Here is a 19,029-nt window from a genome sequence, read left to right on the forward strand (position 1 = left end):
TGCCTCAAACAATCCTCAAAATAATCCTATTAGGCCACCACTGCTATTATTGCCATTTTACAGATGAGGAAACTGAGTCAAAGAACCTGATTGGATTGTCCAAGGACAAAGCTAATAAAGTGAGAAAGGGTATAACTGAGATCAAGATCAGGCAGTGTTACACCAAAGCATGTTCTTAAATGTGTTTACTGCTTCCCATGTATACTTAAAATACAGAGCCAGTGGCAAACTGTACTCACCAGGGATCTCCATAGAAACAGAACCAATAGGATATATAAAGACATATAAGAGATTTACTGTGGGAATTGGCTCATGAAATTATGGGGGGTAAGAAGTTCCATGATATGCTGTGTGCAAGCTGGAGAACCAGGAAAACTGGTGGTGTAATTCAGTCTGTGTCCTAAGGCCAGAAAATTAAGGGAGTCAATGATATAACTCCCAGTCCAAGGCCAAAGGCCTGAAAACCTAGATACGGGGGTGAGCTGCAGGGAGGGATGTAAGTCCCAGAATCTGAAGGCCCCAAAACCAGGAGCTCTGATGTCCACAGGCAAGAGAGAATGCATGTCTCAGCTCAAGAAGAAAGAGCAAATTTATCTTTCCTCCAACTTTTTATTCTATCCAGATCCCCAATAGATTGGATGATGCCCACCCACAATGGTGAGTGTGGATCTTCTTCACTCAGTCCACTAATTCAAATGCCAGCCTCTTCCAGAAACACCTCACAAACACATACAGAAATAATGCTTTCCCAGCTGTCTGGGTACCCATTAGCCCAGTCAAGTTGACACATAAATTTAACCATCACATAAACCAAACTGTCTGAATTAATTAATGAAAAGTGGTAAATTAGTTAAAAATTATAATTCATTCTGGGCCATATGCACTATATCTTTAGAGACCTCATTATAAAACTTACTTGAACATTTTAATCAACAGGAATCGAATATCATGTATTTGAATTATGGCAAATTCTGACCAGTGTTCTTTTAATTAATAAGACTTCTGTTAACTTTTTGAATTAAATATATTTTTTTGTGATACCTACTGTGTACTCATGTTACTTTCCTCATCTGTGTGTATTATAACATATACAGATGGACTTTTCTGAGGCTGAACATCTTTTTGAAAGGGCAGTTCAATTTAGACAGCTATTGGAAATGTAAAGAAACTCTTTTTTAGCATAGGTTCACACTAAAGCATGTTTAAAGTGTTTAAAATGACTATCTGAATTTTCTGTTTTCATTCAAGAAATCAAGAATAGAAATGAAGACGTAGTAATTTTCCAGATCCCTTAAGACAAAGCAATCAGAGGGATCTGGAAAATTACTACTGGAAAAAGACAAAGTAGAGTCAATCTATAAGAATGTTTTTCTGAACTCAAATAATGACCTTTATACTTTCTGATTCATGGCTTTTTAGTAAGATTTAAAGAAAACACAATTTTATAATTAGGTAACTCGTTTGACATGTTTATCAGGAAATAATGGTCCATTCCATAACTCTGACAAAACTTGCAGCTCAAATAGTGGGAAATAATTTAATATAGCATGAAGGCCACAGCAAAATACTTCTAATCTCCAGGGAAGCAATAACCTACCAGTGGTCAACAGTCCTGCTGAAGCTTCAGGTCCTTGTAAAAGGGCCCCTTTTAAATGAAAGAAATGTGCGTTTTAAAATGAGAGCTGAGGTTGAAAGACTCTAATCTTTCACTTTTGCATTTTTAAGACCTTGATCTCTACCAACCAGCTAGGCAATAGTGTCCTTTGACTTTCTGTCTATTACTGTCTCAGTTGATTCACTGTCCATCTTTAAATTACTATGGTAACTTTTTATTTTCTTATCAATCTCTGTACTATAGACTGCTTCAAAGAAAGGCAATTTTATTACTGTCAGATACTTACGGTAAACCAAATTAGGCTAGCAAAGTATTATCTACTGTGTATGTCTTCAAACTTTATCCTGTGTACCCTAAAAGAATTTTGAACAATCTATGTAATAACTTGCAACATTTTAAGTTGCAGCAACACTTTTAACATAAGTTTAACATTTGCCCAGACTGTAATTTCTATTGAATTGTAAATATTGACATTTTAAAACAAAAGGATTACATCTCTCCATTAAATGTAACCATTGGATTAAAATACCATAGCAGTTTAACACCTAACACTATTTTTTAATACATAAATTAACTCTTTTTATATAGAAATGTCCACATTGTTTCTCTTTTTCTTTTTTTTTGAAATCATGTTTCTGTTCTACCTCTATCACAGCATTTTATCCTGAATGGCATTTCATTTTTCACTGAGTAAAACTGTATGTATAAATTGAAATTTGATTGTTTGAATTTCTTGTGACCATGCGTCTCCAAGTGTAATTTTTTCTGATTCAGTTATCTTTTCAAAAAGTCACATCCTTCATGAAAATCCGTAAGTATAATGCCAAGCTTAATAATTATTAAACATTAAAAATTGAAATATTATTGAAAATGCACCTCATAATGAAATAGATAAAGAGTGATTACATTGCATTGGCTGATGGATACTTCCCTGATGTCAATAGTTAGAATTGCTTTTTTGTTTGGTGCTTCTGAGATTTTTTTTACATTGGACAAAACATCACAGAAAGTATGGGATGAGTGAAGAGGATGCTTTTTCATTGCAAAGTGAAAGGAGGGTGATTGCAACAGGAGAGGTGGGCAAGGAGAATTGGCAAACTTCTCAACCACAGGTACTTTCTTTAGTAGACAAAATGTATTCATATTAAAGACCTGAAATTGCTTCAAAGAAATATCTGACCCCTTAAAATTATTCGTCTTAGCCCAGGTGATGACCTTGGTATTGCAGAGATCCTTAAATTTTTGCTTTAATAAAAGGTGAATCTAACATCATTAAATATTCCTTCCCTTACTGTTTGTAGACAAAGCATGCTTCCAAAGCTGCAGAGAGTTTCAAAAACAGTTTGGTCTATGGGAACACTGGAAACCTCTCTATTCAATTAAGGTTTGGCAAAATCTTTCTCAGAGGTAGCACAAAGGAAAATTCAATTTCATGCCTCCCAAACTACCCGAAATTGTAAGTTAATAGCACTCCAAATTGTACCATTGCACCTTGCTCTATTAATATAATGTTAATAGAAAATGAAAGAACTCTGAATTTTTCCCAAATCCCGCTTCATAATAATATTCTGTAAATTAGTTATCTTGTGTCAACTTACGATACTCTAACAAAGGCCCGATTGTTCATTCCTTCAGTTGTTCTAATGATTCTGAGGCCTTAGCACCCAAAATAACAAAGGTCTTGAGCTATAAAAAGTGAGAGGATTCTGGCCCTCTTAGAAAACTCTCCAGTAGCCAGAGATCCTTGCCTACAGTAACAGCCAGCCCATATTCTTTTCTTCCCATGCCTTTCAGAAAGATGACCCTGATGACTGCCCAATAGAACTCAGCAAAGTACAGAGTGTGAAAGCTGTGGCCAAGAAACGCAGGGACCGCTCTCTCCCCCGGGCTTTCGAAATCTTCACAGACAATAAAACCTATGTCTTTAAGGCCAAGGATGAGAAGAATGCAGAAGAATGGCTCCAGTGCATCAATGTGGCAGTTGCCCAAGCCAAAGAGAGGGAAAGTAGAGAAGTAACCACATATCTGTAGGGATTTACAAGTCAGCCACGACAACTACACACCACAGGCATTGTATTATCATTGCCAATGTCAAGAAAAAAAGCTAAATTTACCAAGCCATGTCGTTTTTTACTAAATACCAATGGAATTCTTGTCCTTTAAGAAGAAGGGCCTAAAATGGCAGGATTCTTAGTAAATGTCATACTCTAACAGCTTTAGTATTGACTTCAGAATATATCTGATGCCTACAGAAATAAAATAAAATAAAATAAAATAAAAGGAGCTAGAGAGTATGCCCTCAGACAGTGTGGGGCCAGGAAGGGAAAAGTCACTGATAAAAGAACCTCTGTAGATATGTCATTCAAAACTATGAGAAAACAGCATGAAAAGATGCCTGAACTATTTGTCCTGAGGAAAGATTAGCACTTCTGATGAAAATCACAGTCTGTCAAAGGTATTAAAAGAAAAATTTAAAATAAAAACTGTTAGAAACATTGAACTAATGTACACTGAGGAAAACTATATAACTTACTTATAGACATATAATTACATGATCCTCTGTTACTACAAATGAGGCTAACTTGTGGTAAAATGGTTCTCAAATCAAGCCAGTTATGTCATTAAATACTTGTCTTTCAGAATTACTTAATTATTCCCTTTAAGTTCATTTTATATAATCTACAGTTTAGATGCTTGGACATATATCCTGCCCAAGGCACTAAGTGTAATATAGAAAAAGGATAGAAAGCCATTTTCTCTATCTTCAAAATAATGTGCCATCTCCATTAAAATTAAGACTTTAAAGTTCTATAATTTTTTCTTTGTATTCAACCTTTTAATACCTCCAAATTACAAACATCTATTTTTTCACTACATAGATACATAATTACACTGTGATAGAATGCTAGAGTGATTCTCAATGATCCATGCCTTGGTATAATCCTCTCCCCCATTGAGTGTTGGTGGGACATGTAACCTGCTTCTAACCAACAGAATATGGCAAAAGTGATGAGGTCATCTCTCCCATAATTATGTTACATTATATAGCAAAAGTGAAGAGAGGTTGCAGATATACATAAGGTTTCTAATCAGTTGACTTTGAGTTAATCAAAGAGACCCCCCGGGTGGGCCTGACCTCATCAGACTAGTCCTTTAAAAGAGGGTAAACAAGTCAGAGACTCTCTCTCCTATTAGCCTTGAATAAGCCAGCTGCCATGAGCTCTACAGCTGCAAGGAAATGAGTTTTGTCGACAACCATGTGATCTTGGAAGAAGCATCTGAACCTCAGACAAAAGCCCAGCTCCAGCCAACACCTTGGTTGCAGCTTTGTAAAACTCCGAGCAGAGGACCCAACTAGACCACGCTTGGACTCCTGACCCACAGAAACTTTCAGATAATAAATGTATGCTGTTTTAAATCTAAATTGTGGTGATTTGTTATGCAGTGATAACTAATACAAAAGCTAAGTTGGGCTACATACAAGGGATCACTTTTTTCTTGAAATTTATTCATTATGTTGTCTAGTATAGAAACCTGGAGAAATACTATGAATGGTCAACACCTTGACCCTCCTGCTAACTTACTAGCATAGGAAATATAAAAGAGACCATGTTTGTGAAAGGTAACAATTCCATTTTAACAAGCAAAGTTTGAGGGTGTTGTGAGTCACAGAATTTATTACACATTGGAAATAGAGTTCTGGAGGTCAAAATTCAGGATCACTGGATATATAGGTAGTCGCCAAAGATGCAAAATTAGATGAAATTACCAAGAGAGAATAACAACACAAAAGAATTAATAAGGGTTCCTTGAGACACCAGCATTTAAGTAAAGGCAGCTGGTGTAGCTAATTAGTGTTCAGAGATGATGTAGACCAGGAGAAATGATGTCACAAAAGCCAAATTAATAAGGATTTTTCAGGAAAAACAGACAGGGCAACAATTTGAAATCCTGAAGAGCAATCACTTAAGATAAAGCCTGACTTTCACAATCAGGAAGCAATTGGTGTCATTGGTAAGAACAATTCCATTGGAGTGAGGGAGTAAACATCACATTTTGTAGGCTGAAGAGTCAATGGGAGGTTAGGAGTTTAAAGCAATAAGTGGACTATTTTTTCAACAAAATGGGGCTACGATGAAAGGGTTAAGATGGAGCAAGTATTTTCTTGCTCTCTTTAAGATGAGTAAGAAGGGAAAGATGAAGGAATTAAAAATACAGAAAGAAAGAGGAAAAAAGTGACTTTGCTTGAGTAAAGTTTCTAGAAGTGATAGGAAAGGATTAAAACTCCTTTATTTTGCAGCAATTAACTGAGCACCTACTAAGCAACAGTTGTCATGCTTGGCCTGTAGATACAAAGATAAAAGACACAGTTTTTCTCTTCAAGGGGTTTAAAGTTTAGTGGAAGAGACATATACATATAACAGAAATGTAAGGACTACGTGGCAAGTGCCTTGATGAAGGTATGCACAGGGTCCTGGGGAAACACAAGAGAAGGTGCCATTGTAAGTGACTTTAAACTCAGAATGGACTCCCTCACTTCTTCCCAGAGGTGATAGAAAATGAGCTAGTCTTAAAGAACTAGTAGGATTGCTGTGGGCAAACAAGGAGCAAATGTTGAGTAGAGTGAACCACGCTGCAAACGCAAAAGAGGGAGAAGGAACATGGTCCATTTGCAAAATGTAAGTTTTTCCCTAGGGTTGAAACATAAGGGGTGTATGGAAAATGGTTCAGAGTGATGCTGAAAAGGCCTCCAGGACCACAGGATGTAGGACTTGGTTCCAAGCCAAGGGTCTAAACTTTTTCCTTAACATGATGAGACATTAATTTGTGTGGCAGCAATAAAGATAAAAAAGAAAAAAAATTGTTTTAATTAGATGATGAAGCACGATTAAAAAGTTTTGAGCAGATTTGCATTTAGAAAGATTATCTTAATAGTGGTAAAGAATGGATTATAAGAATATCAAAAATTGTAGCAGGGAGACCATTTGGGAGGCTCTTCTAAGGTAGTGAGGACCTCATGTAGTAACAAAGGAAATACAGATAAATGAACAGGCAGGAAAAATACTGGTTTAGGAAAATGGACAGAACACTAGTGGATTGGATGGAGTTGGAGTATGGTAATGGAAAGGAAAGAGTTTTACTGATCCCTAGGTGCTTGCTTGGGAAACTTGGTAGATGATGATGGTGATATTCACTGAAATAGAAAAATCAGAAACAGCAGTTTGAGAGGTAAGGCAGATGGTAAACTTAATTCTGATGTAGACATTCACGGTATAGATAGGGGACTCACCTTGGATTAGATGGACAACTCCTATGAAGTTGGGCAGGGAAAGGACGAGAAGGAGTACAGTTGTAAATGATTCTCTAAATATTCTTTTAAAACCTACCACCCCATTCTTAAGAGTCAGTGAATAACTCTAGCTGTTTTAGTCAATTAGGAACAATTGGTAACAGACAAACACTAACTCTAGCTGTTTTAGTCAATTACTAACAATTGGTAACAGACAAACACTAGGTGACGTTGCATTAGCTATTAACAATTTGAATGCCAACAGTGTGCTTAAACCTTACATAGCAGAGAGCTTGTGGTAAAACAGTGGCTATGTTGAATGCTTGGCCTAAAAAAGAAGAGAATGGCCCCCTCAGCTCAATTTGTGGGGAAAGAATTATTTTTACTACTTGCTACAAAGTCCTTGTGATTTAATTAACTGGATGCCTCTAATCTAGAACATAACTCTCAGTGCCTTTGAGCCAGATCTTTAAAAAAAGTGAATGTGTAAACTATAAATAATGAACTTCCTGATTTCATTCCATGATGCAGTAATTCCAAACATAAGTAAATTCTCCTGGGTTCAGAATCACACTAGGAATTTCAGAATCATCAGCTTCCCGTGAATATTTCTGGCACTTCCACCCTGGTTGCTGGTGAGTTTACCACAGACCAGTCTTTCCCAAGAGGGCTGCCATTTCTGATCCTGATCTAAGAAGAAAACCACTTTCCTAAACATGCGTAAACCTTTAAATATGTTGGTATGAATAAAACTATAATCATGGATAGGAATTGAAGTGGTTTTCATTTTAATTTTTATTCTTTTTCCCTCTCAGATAGCATTGGAAATATAAATGTTTATGTATGAGAAGCTCATTGAGCTATTTCTCGAGAACCTGGAGTTTGGTAAAAACAAATATTCAATAGTTTTCTAACACTGAGCTTTCTAGAAAATCCTTAGCTGGTGATGTCAAGGGGCATTTACTGGGTCATCTTCAACTCACCTACTTTCCATAGGCACCCACAAACCTGTCTGTGGTGATGACTTATTCTCAGACATAAATAAAGATTACATGTTTAAGGAAGCATTACCCACTTTAGGAAACAATTGTGAGATAAGGTGAGAGAATATGTGAGCTGAATTCAAAGTGCATTGCAGACAAATAAAGACCATGGTTTAAATGCCCTAATAAGGATTTCCAGTTCCCGAAACCTAAATTTTTAGAAGAGAAACCAAGAAAAGAAACCAAACTGTCATCTTGTTTCAGAATAGCACCAGAGTATAGATCCCTTGGAACAAATCCTTCCCAAGGATGCTCCTGAAAGACAAAGAGGTTGGAAAATTCAGAAGAGGTCTACCAAGGTTGGGAAAGGGGCACAGGCTCTAGGCACGTGAAGAGTCAAGCCCTCTCTCTTTCAAAACTGGATTACCAACCTGAGCCAGTTATTCATCTTTCATCCCTGGATTGGAGATAATACTATCCACAGAGTGGAACTGATGTGAGGCACACATGTCTTACAAAAGCATAAAACCTATAAATTTAACCAGCACAGAACCTTTAACATAATAGATGCTTGAAAAAGACACTCCAGTTTCTATGTACCATTAAGTAACTATGATGCCATGTCTTGATGATAATTACATGTTGATGTCTTCCTTTTTAAGCAAAACATTCAGCGGTTGCTTTGCAAGACCATATGGAACTGTGGTCACTTCAATGTTGGCTCTTTTGTTCACTAATACCACATTTCATCCCACTCCTCTGCTTCTGTGCTTTTCTGTGTACTTGATAACTTTTTGTTTCAAAGTCAAACCAAATTGTAACCTGTTTAAGACATAGTAAACAGCAATTAGTCCATGTGCTGTCAACCATCCACATATCTGAATGGATGTGACAACACAAAGAGCTAAGATAGCATTTGCACATCGATAGGCAATGACAGAAACCCCATCACAGCCATTCCCAGTGCATAACGATTGTAAAACATGTACTAATTTCAGAGATATTTAAGTGTGGGGGAAGAAAATGTAAAGCAGTTGTAAAAGGAAGTATTAAGAGTTCCATACAGGTTTGTTTCACATTAATCAAAACTGTGTGTTAATATTTTTGTGAACAGTAGAGCATATTGCAAATGTAAGAAATTTTAAAACATAATGGTTAAAATGCCCCCAATGCACCCATCCTCAAAGGTATGAGGTCAGCTCTGCCTGTAGCTGCTTACCCTCTCTTTTGACAGGACTACGGATGGCTGATGTCCACAAACAAGCCATGTTTCTGGTGTCTCTATATCCCCCTGCCAGTGCTCCCCTTTGTCCAAGTCCCCTTTCCTGAAAGGGAAGCTGGGTAAAGAATGGGCCAAGATGGCAGAGATGGAGGCAGAGTTGCACGTGGTGTGTCTTTTTATTTTTTCACTTTTATTTTAAGTCCAGGGGTACAAGTATAGGTTCATTACATAGGTGAACTTGTGTCATGGGGGATTTGTGGTACAGATTATTTCATCATCCAGGTATTAAGCCTAGTACCCACTGGCTATTTTTCCTAATCTTCTCCCTCCTTCCACCCTCGACTCCCCAGAAGGCCCCACTGTGTGTTGTTCCTCTCTATGTGTCCATGTATTCTTATCATTTAGCTCCCACTTATAAAAGAGAACATGCAGTATTTGGTTTTCTGTTCCTGCAAAGTACATGATCTTGCTCCTTTTTGTGGCTGCATGGTATTCCATGAACCACATTTTCTTTATCCAGTCTATCATTGATGGGCATTTAGATTGATTCCATGACTTTGCTGTTGTAAATAGTTCTGCAATGAACATACGTGTGCATGTATCTTTATAATAGAATGATTTATATTCCTTTGAGTATATACCCAGTAATGGGATTGCTAGGTCAAATGGTATATTCTACCTCTAGGTCTTTGAGGAATCATTGCACTGTCTCCCACAATGGTTGAACTAATTTACATTCCCACCAACAGTAAAAGTGTGCCTTTTTCTCCACAACCTCACCAGCATCTGTTGTTTTTTGACTTTTTAATAATAGCCACTCTGACTGGTGTGAGATGGTATCTCATTGTGCTTTTGTTTTGCATTTCTCTAATGATCAATGATGAGCTTTTTTTCATGAGTGTTGGCCACATGTATGTCTTCTTTTGAGAAGTGTCTGTTTATGTCCTTTACCCACTTTTTTATGAGGCTGTTTGTTTTTTGCTTGTAAATTTGATTAAGTTTCTTATAGATGCTGGATATTAGACCTTTGTTGGGTACACAGTTTGCAAAATTTTTCTCCTATTCAGTAGGTTGTCTGTTTACTCTGTTGATAGTTTCTTCTTCCGTGCAGAAGCTCTTTAGTATAATTAGATCCCATTTGTCAATTTTTGCTTTTGTTGCAATTGCTTTTGGCATCTTCATCATGAAATCTTTACCTGTGCCTATGTCCTAAATGATAGTGCCTAGAAAAGCCCACAGTCTCAGCCCAAAAGATTCTTAAGCTGATAAACAGCTTCAGCAAAGTATCAGGATACAAAATCAATGTGCAAAAATTACCAGCATTCAACAGTCAAGCCAAGAACCAAATCAGGAACAAAATCCCGTTCACAAATGCCGCAAAAAGAATAAAATACCTAGGAATACAGCTAGCTAGGGAGGTGAAAGATCTCTATAAGGAGAACTACAAACCAGTGTTCAAAGAAATCAGAAATGACACAAACAAATGGAAAAACATTCCATGCTCATGGATACAAAGAATCAATATCATGAAAATGGCCATACTGCCCAAAGAAATTTATAGATTCAATGCTATTCCTATTAAACTACCACTGACATTCTTCTTGAAACTAAAGAAAACTATTTTGAAATTCATATGTAACCAAAAAAGATGTTAAATAGCCAAGGCAATCCTAAGCAAAAAGAACAAAGCTGACAGCATCACGCTACCTGACTTCAAACTACACCACAGGGATGCAGTAACCCAAAACAGCATGGTAGTTGTACAAAAACAGACACATAGACCAACAGAGCAGAATAGAGAACCCAGAAATAAGACTACACACCTACAACTATCTGATCTTCAACTAACCTGACAAAAACAAGCAATGAACAAAGGATTCCCTATTCAATAAATGGTGCTGGGATAACTGGCTGGCCATATGCAGAAAATTGAAACTGGACCCCTTCCTTACACCATATACAACAATTAACCCAAGATGGATTAAAGAAGTAAATATAAAACCCAAAACCATAAAAATATATGTATTTTACCTACTATCACAGACTGGGGACACTAGAGGTGAAATTAGAATGGTGCCTGAGGCGGAATTCCAGATCAAGCAGGAGGAGCATTTCCAGAAGAGATCTTCAAAGTCAACCATACCAAAGACAGGAATAGAAAGGCAAGGCCTAGAGTCAAGTTGGAAGTTGGAGAAGCAGGGAAGAGCAGAGGGAGGCACAGAACAGAGTGAGTGGAGTGGGCAGGGGACTGCATGAACTTCAGAAGAGTAAGACAACCCTTATGGCTTGATTTGTACAGGTACTTGCCTAAGTGAAGTGCAGGGGGTTTTTGTTAAATGTGTTTTGATGAAACGGGTTAACCTCCTCATAGATGTCCTTCTATTCCCTGGTTATGCAAGGCCCTATAGCCATGTGCTCAGCACAAGAGGCAACCAGCTCTGACGATAACCTTAGCTCCTGGGTCCCGCCATGAGAACCCCAGCCTTGTCAGAGCACATTCCATAAGAACATTCTTCTCAAGTCCCTTGCCCCCGCACCCCAGTACTACTGAATTTGTCTACTTCAAAGAAAATCTTTCTGAGAGCATGGGGGCTGGAGATCTTGGAACTTTCTATAAAATGATAATCAGATGCATTGTGTTTACATAGCTTATTTGTGACTTTATGGACAAATCTTTGAAAATCTTACATCAAATTTAAAAATGCATTTTCTCTGTCTTTCAAGCAATAAAAGGATTAGAATTCATTTTGGTACTGAGAATCTAGAAAAGTTATACAATTTTCAAATAATGTACAAACGTAAAGTACTCAAACACATGGTAGACTCATTCGTGCCTAGGAATACCAGCGCTCCATGAGACCAAACTGGAAATTAAGGGGGAGTGGGTGCTAATAATAGTAAATTCTACTTTTTCCTTTTGTGAATTATTCTATAATTATTTTTTGCCTTGTTTTATTTTTTAACCACCATTTCACTAACATTAGTAGAATATCCATAACACACACATATATATACACATTTACTATTACACAAGTATTGTGACAACAGAACTATTGTTTTCACATGTGCTTTGTAGGAATCAATCCTATTACTTCATTATCTCATATTCTATTTATATCTTCTCTCTCTCTCTCTCTCTCTCTCTCTCTCTCTCTCTCTCTCTGCCAGCATTTCATGTAATCAGAAGAAACTTTTATGCGTGTTCTATTATTCTTAATGGAGTTCCACTTCTATGCACCAGATTTCCTTTGGGAGTGTTCTGTTCCCTCTTAATTCAGAGCTATTGCTATATGAGAAAATAGTCTAAATGTCATTTCTCTTAAGAGAGAGAAACAATGATTGTTTGCCAGACTAGCTCATAAACACAAAAATCAGAAGAAGGTCCATTTTTAAAATTTAGCCAAAACCACAGTTTGGAAATGTCTGTTTTGGAAAATGAACCATAATACTAACAGTATGTGTTGATTTGAGAACATTTTCACTAGGACTCTCCCAAACTCTTCATGGAGGGATACTGTATAATTTTCCACATAAACAACTCTCATCTATATATTCATGTTTTTGGTATCACTATAATACTGTCATCTCCTGAAATCCTGAGGTTGTACCATCCTCAGGTAAATACAAATCAAATTCCATGGCAGCCAACAGTGTCACAGTAAGGTTTCAATGTAACGAAGCCACTAGCAGAATGTGTGGCAGCTAAATAAACTAGGCCAAGTCCTTGTAAGCAAGGAGATTTGGCATTTATCATTCAGTTAACAGTATCACAGGCTATTGGAGTTGGAAGAATCTTAGCACTTGCCAGGCCCAACCTCCCTGCCCCATGGAGAAGTCCCTTGTTTGTAATCATTGGCAGGTGGCATTCCCAGCTGTTCAAACACTTCTAGGGACAGAGAACTCATTACTTTATCATCAGTTCTCATCTTTGTAAAATAATTTTTTTCTGTTTATGAAAACATTTATTGCAAAAAATACCAAAAACTACTAAAATTATAAAAATTATTCATAATCATCTGATCATTCAGAACTCCAAAAAATAGAAATGTTCAAATATAATAATTCCCATTAGGTTATTCATACCATATAATTATTTTCTGAAAAATTCTGCCTTTCTATCATTTCTAACCTGCAGTCCAGGTTCTCTCTCCTGCAGCCAGACATAATGTCTGCTTCCTCTTCCCCAAGACAACCTTTTACATAGTTTGATTCAAACATTCATTCAACAAATACTTATTAGCCAGGCATGGTGGCACATGCCTGTAGTCCTAGCTATTCAAGAGGCTGAGGTAGGAAGATCACTTCAGCCCAGGAGTTCAAGGATATAGTGCAATATGATTGTGCCTGTGAATAACCACTGCACTCCAGCCTGGGCAACATAGCAAGAGAAAGAAGGAAAGAAGGAAAGAAGGAAAGAGAGAGAGAGAGAGAGAGAAGAAAGAAAGAAAGAAAGAAAGAAAGAAAGAAAGAAAGAAAGAAAGAAAGAAAGAAAGAGAAAGAAAGAGAAGGAAAGGAAAGGAAGAAAGAAAGAAGGAAGGAAAGAAAGAAAGAAAGAAAGAAAGAAAGAAAGAAAGAAAGAAAGAAAGAAAGAAAGAAAGAGAAAGAAGGAATTAAGGAAGGAAAGAGAGAAAGAGGAAGGAAGGAAGGAGAGAAAGAGCAAGGAAGGAAAGAAGGAAGGGAGGGAGGGAGGGAGGAAGGAAGGAGAGACCATTTATTGAGTATCCAACATATACTAGGGCATGGGGACTCAAAAATGATAAATAAATTGTCCATGTCTTTAACAAACTCAGTAAGTAAATGTTACAATCTGAATGTTTGTGCCCCCACTTCCCAAATGCATATGTTAAAACCATTAGGTAGTAGTATATGTTAATACCAACCTGGTGGTATTAAGAAGTGGGGCCTCTAGGAGGTGATTAGATAATGAGGGCTCTGCCCTCATGAATGGGATTAGTGCCTTTATAAAAGAGGCCAAGAGGAGCTTGTTTGCCCTTCCCAATGTGAAGACACAGCTAGAAGGCACCAGCTCTGAGGAACAAGCCCTCACCAGACAGCAAATCTACCAGCACCCTGATGTTGGACTTCTCAGCCTCCAGAACTGTGAGAAATAAATTTCTGTTGTTTATAAGTTACCCAGTCTAAGACAGTTTGTTATTGCAGCCCAAATGGACTAACACAGTAAGTGTATTTTATTTAATAAGTAAATCCATAAATAAAGCATCTCCTACGTGCAAGACCTGTGCTGGGCATTAGAAATGCTGAGGTGACCAAGATGTCTCAAACTTTGCGGGGTACGTATCCTAGTAGAAGAGAAAAATGTTAAAGTATTACCTTAATTATGAAATTGCCATGAGACCTATACTGCAAAGAAGCACAACTGATATGAGATTGTGGAAGGAGAGGTCTAGATCTGGTCAGGAAGTTAGGGACAGCTTCCTGGACAAAGAGACATATGCCTGAGATCTGAAAGATGAACAGGAAGTTACTAGTTGAAGGGAGAGGTAGAAGAAAAGCAGACCAGAAAGAACTGAATGTGAGAAGACCTTGGAGAGAAAAGACATGCAGCGCATTAGAGGAACCAAAACAGGCTAGTGTGGTGGATGAGGGTGGTGAGGCTGGGAGACGGGGAAGTCATGCAGGCTTGTGGGAGAGCTATTGTTGGGTTTAAAACAGGGATGGTATGATTAGAGCTGCAATTCCATAAGATGTTCCTGGCTGCTGTGTAGAAAATGGTTTGCTGAGAAAGCAATAATAGAAACTGAGAGAAAAATAGAAGGCTATCACAATAGTCCAGGCGAGAGGTATAACGAAAGCTTGAAAGAAAGTAGTAGTACTGGAAATGGAGAGAAATAGAGGGTTAGAGAGAGATTTTAGAAATGCAAATTGCAGGACTTAGTGATTGATGGGAACTGTCTCCAGAATTCCAGCACCCATGGATTAACCGTGGTGCCATTCATGATAAAGGGAGCATTCAAAGGGAGTCAGGTTTGAGGGAAGTCTTGTCCATAAAAGAAGCAGATGTGTAGAGATCACAACACTGTGATGTTGGGGCATGATGGAGACAGAGGAGGGGGCTGCTGGCTCTGCCTGGGGAGTCAACTAAACCTCCATTGAAGAGTTGATAATATGCTGGATGTTGAAGGAGGAATATAATTTTCTTATATTTTAGACCTCGCCTTTCACACTCTCACAGTCAAAAAGAGAAATGATGTATGCCAAGACTCAGGATCACACTTAACATGAGACAACATAAATGGGCAAGGATGAGAACAAGAGTCACTTAACTTAATTACTTACTTTATCAGTGTTTTCGTTCCAAATTCTTTTAGAAATATATACTAGATTTTTAAAAGTAAATATGGTGGGCACTGATGCATCACCAACATCCCTCAGAGAAGGATCCCGTGCCCCAGCTGCTGGGACTGCTGTTGGCAGACAGCCTTCAGCTGTCATTCCCCTCAAGGACTGCCTCCTGGCCAAGGTCATGCCTGGAGCAGCTGACATCTAGTGAATGGTTGATGGGAGAGTGTAAAGACCTGGCCATTCAGGCCCAAGTTGAGAGAACCCTGAGGGACCATTCTACCTGCAGAGCTCTCCACATGGTCAGTTGAGACTATTGTTGGGGCCACATTGAAGCTCAGTTTCTCCATCTGCCCCTTACTGATTCCTCTCCACTCCCTTCTGCAGGTGTTGGTCCCAGAGGTGCTACTTAATAAGCTTTAAACACTGCCTCAGAGTATGCTTCCCAGGAAGTCCAACCAGATTGAGAGTAAGTAAAGATATAAAGGCAAAAGGAAACCAAAGTGGGAAGAAGAATAGTCACTGGGATAAGGTAAGTAGATAAAACTCATCCCCAGCAAAAGACAGCATTCAGAGTTGATGCCACGCTTTCATGCAGCCAGTGAAGAGAGGTATTCAATCAGATTCATGAGTCAGAGTTTCCCCAGGCTAAAAATAAACCAGTTGCCCAGAGGAAGAAAAGCTCTCCCAACACTGAGACCCAAGAATTTTTTTCCTATAGGGCCTTACAAAGAGAGCATGGTAATATAGCAACAATAGCTTCAATATCTCTCCATAAGAGCAACAGCATGTTTCAGAAGGATATGTAACGGTGCAAACCCTAGTTACAAACTCATACATACAAATAATATAATTTTCTTTATTTCCTTATGTTTGAATTAATTTGTTGCTTGAGTGCTGGATCCCATTTCACTTGGGAGCAAAAAAAGCAATGTTCATTGATTCAGGATAAACCCAGTCAAACTCAGAATATTCTCCATTTATTCTGTTTTCTCTACTTTCTCTCCTCAACAAGCGTTCTTCCAAATGTATTATTTATGTCACAAAATTCATATTCTAGTTCTTCAGTTATGAATTTTGTATTTTTTATTTTTTATCTTTTTTTTTTAGAGGCAATGTTGCTCTGTTGCCCAGGCTGGAGTGAGGTGGCACAATTATAACTAACTACAGCATCAAACTTCTGGCCTCAAGCAACACTCCCACCTTGGCCTCCCAAAGTGCTGGGATTACAAATGTAAGCCACCATGCCCATCCAGAGTTATGAATTTTTAATCTCGAAATTTTGACTTCTATTAGCCAGATACAATGGCACTCGCCTATAGTTCCAGCTACTCAGGAGGCTGAGGCAGGAGGATCACTTGAGCCCAGGAGTTTGAGGCTGCAGTAAGCAATGAACTGTACCACTGCACCCTAGCCTGGGTGACAGAACAGAACCCCCTCTCTAAAAATAAAAGTTAAAAACTTTTAATCCTGACCTTTGAGACTTAATCCTACTTTTCTCAAAGTAGTTCAGAATAGATTTTTGAAACTTACAGTTTACTGTTATTTCTAATTTCTTTTCAACATCCTTTTTCTGAGGCAATGGATGCCTTCTGCCTAGTTTGAAGGAGTAAGGAGGGCCAGGGAATGGGCCAAAGGGCACTACAGAAGATTAAACTAATCTCAAGGAATTAAAAAAAAAAATGGGTTAACAGACTGATTGTTATAAACAAACTGATTGTTACAATGTTTCAAAATAACATTCCTCAGTGAAAATCACTAGCACAATCCTAGTATATAGAAAAAAATAAAAGTAATTGGGGTGGGTGCTCAAAACCACGTGACCCAAACAGACAGCATGTGGTGAGTCACAATGGAATCAGGAATATATTTTAATGTGGAGGAATGGACAGACTGTTCAACTTTTAAACAAGGCTTATCCAAGTAGAATCAGGATTCTCTATAATTTATTTATATATTTCTATATGCAGGATATCAGTTTCAAAAAAGCAGGAAGTTAGGGAGGTTGTGACATTTTTGTCTCTCTTGTTTAACTAAAAGCCCCTGTGAAAAATGTGATGTCCCACAAAATGAAAAAATCACTGTGAAAATTATGTCTATTTTGTCCTCTGCCACCATTAACTAAGCTGAAGTCCAGCCAGTTTGTTTTGAATTTCAAACCACTGGAAAGGACAGGCTCAGGAGGAATATGTGGAAGCTCAGAGGTTTCTGGGTTCTAGTGACAGGAGCAGAACAAAGTATGGCCACTTCAGATACAAAGTTTAAGACGGTAAAGAGCCTCCTGAAGATGAAACTAAATAGCATGGCCAGTCACCGTGGCTCACGCTTGTAATCCCAGATCTTTGGGAGGCCAAAGCGGGTGAATCACCTGAGGTCAGGAGTTTGAGAGCAGCCTGGCTAACACGGTGAAACCCCGTCTCTACTAAAAATACAAAAAAATTAGCTGGGCGTGGTGGCAGGCGCCTGTAATCCCAGCTACTCAGGAGGCTGAGGCCGGAGAATGGTGTGAACTCGGGAGGCGGAGCTTGCAGTGAGCAGAGATGGCGCCACTGCACTCCAGCCTGGGTGACAGAGCTAGACTCCGTCTCTTAAAAAAAAAAAAAGGAAAAATTAGCCAGGTGTGGTGGTGGGTGCCTGTAATCCCACTACTCGGGAGGCTGAGGCAGGGGAATTGCTTGAACCCAGGAGGTAAAGGTTGCAGTGAGCCAAGATCATGCCACTTCACTCCAGCTCTGGGCAACAGAGCAAGACTTTGTCTCAAAAATAATAAATAAATAAAATAGCAGATGCACACAAAGCTCTGTCGGCAGAGAATGCTGAAAATATCCAGAGGCTAAATTGATGATCTGGAACACTGTGGAGGCAGGACACAACAGTCTCAGACCTACCACTGAGAGGGGATATTAAGAGATGCTTTCTGTAATTGAGAATGGATGCCTTGGGAACATCATTTCACTTAAACAGTGAGTTTTAGTAGGCATTGCACGTAATGAAAATGAAGAGACCTTTATTGCAGAATTTGTGTGTGTGTGTGTGTGCGCGCGCGCGCGCGTGTGTGTTATTAAGGAGAATTACATCATTACTGTGAAGTTAGTCACTGAATTTATGTCTACATGCCAAAGTTTCAATACTAATAGTTTATCTATATGACTGTTTAAATTCACAAGCAAGTATTTGAAAGAATATGATTATAGACAGGTCGCTCTTTATTATGAAATTCTTCAGAATAGAAAGAGTTGTAGAAAATAATACAATAAACCTCTTACAACCACCCCTCAGCTTATGAAATAAAGCAGTACATGTGCATCTGAAGCCCTCTATGTATCTCCTCCACATATGTAATTCCTTCCCTATCTCACACAGGTAACTACCATCCTGAATTTGTTAATTATTATTCCAATATATTTCTATAACACCACCTATTTTTATGCCTTAAAAATACATAGTATGGGCCGGGCGCGGTGGCTCAAGCCTGTAATCCCAGCACTTTGGGAGGCCGAGACGGGCGGATCACGAGGTCAGGAGATTGAGACCATCCTGGCTAATACGCTGAAACCCCGTCTCTACTAAAAATACAAAAAAAACTAGCCGGGCGAGGTGGCTGGCGCCTGTAGTCCCA

General features: G+C 38.4%; 1 protein-coding gene and 1 long non-coding RNA gene across 5 annotated transcripts in view; one reads left to right on the forward strand and one right to left on the reverse strand.

Annotated features, from left to right (window-relative positions):
* VEPH1 (ventricular zone expressed PH domain containing 1) overlaps positions 1-5,039 on the forward strand; it is a 246,767-nt gene extending 241,728 nt beyond the window's left edge. For all 3 annotated transcript variants that reach the window (XM_033203227.1, XM_033203224.1, XM_033203218.1), the window contains exon 14: positions 3,410-5,039. In XM_033203227.1, the coding sequence (XP_033059118.1) occupies positions 3,410-3,646 (237 nt within the window). In that variant the 3' untranslated portion in view covers positions 3,647-5,039. The remainder of the gene's footprint in view (positions 1-3,409) is intronic.
* The window catches only part of LOC117079429, a 114,975-nt gene that overhangs the window by 16,307 nt on the left and 79,639 nt on the right, over positions 1-19,029 (reverse strand). The gene's annotated exons all lie outside the window — the stretch shown is intronic.

This window comes from Trachypithecus francoisi, unplaced genomic scaffold (assembly GCF_009764315.1).
Source record: "Trachypithecus francoisi isolate TF-2019V2 unplaced genomic scaffold, Tfra_2.0 Lachesis_group0, whole genome shotgun sequence".
NCBI classification, from domain to species: domain Eukaryota; kingdom Metazoa; phylum Chordata; class Mammalia; order Primates; family Cercopithecidae; genus Trachypithecus; species Trachypithecus francoisi.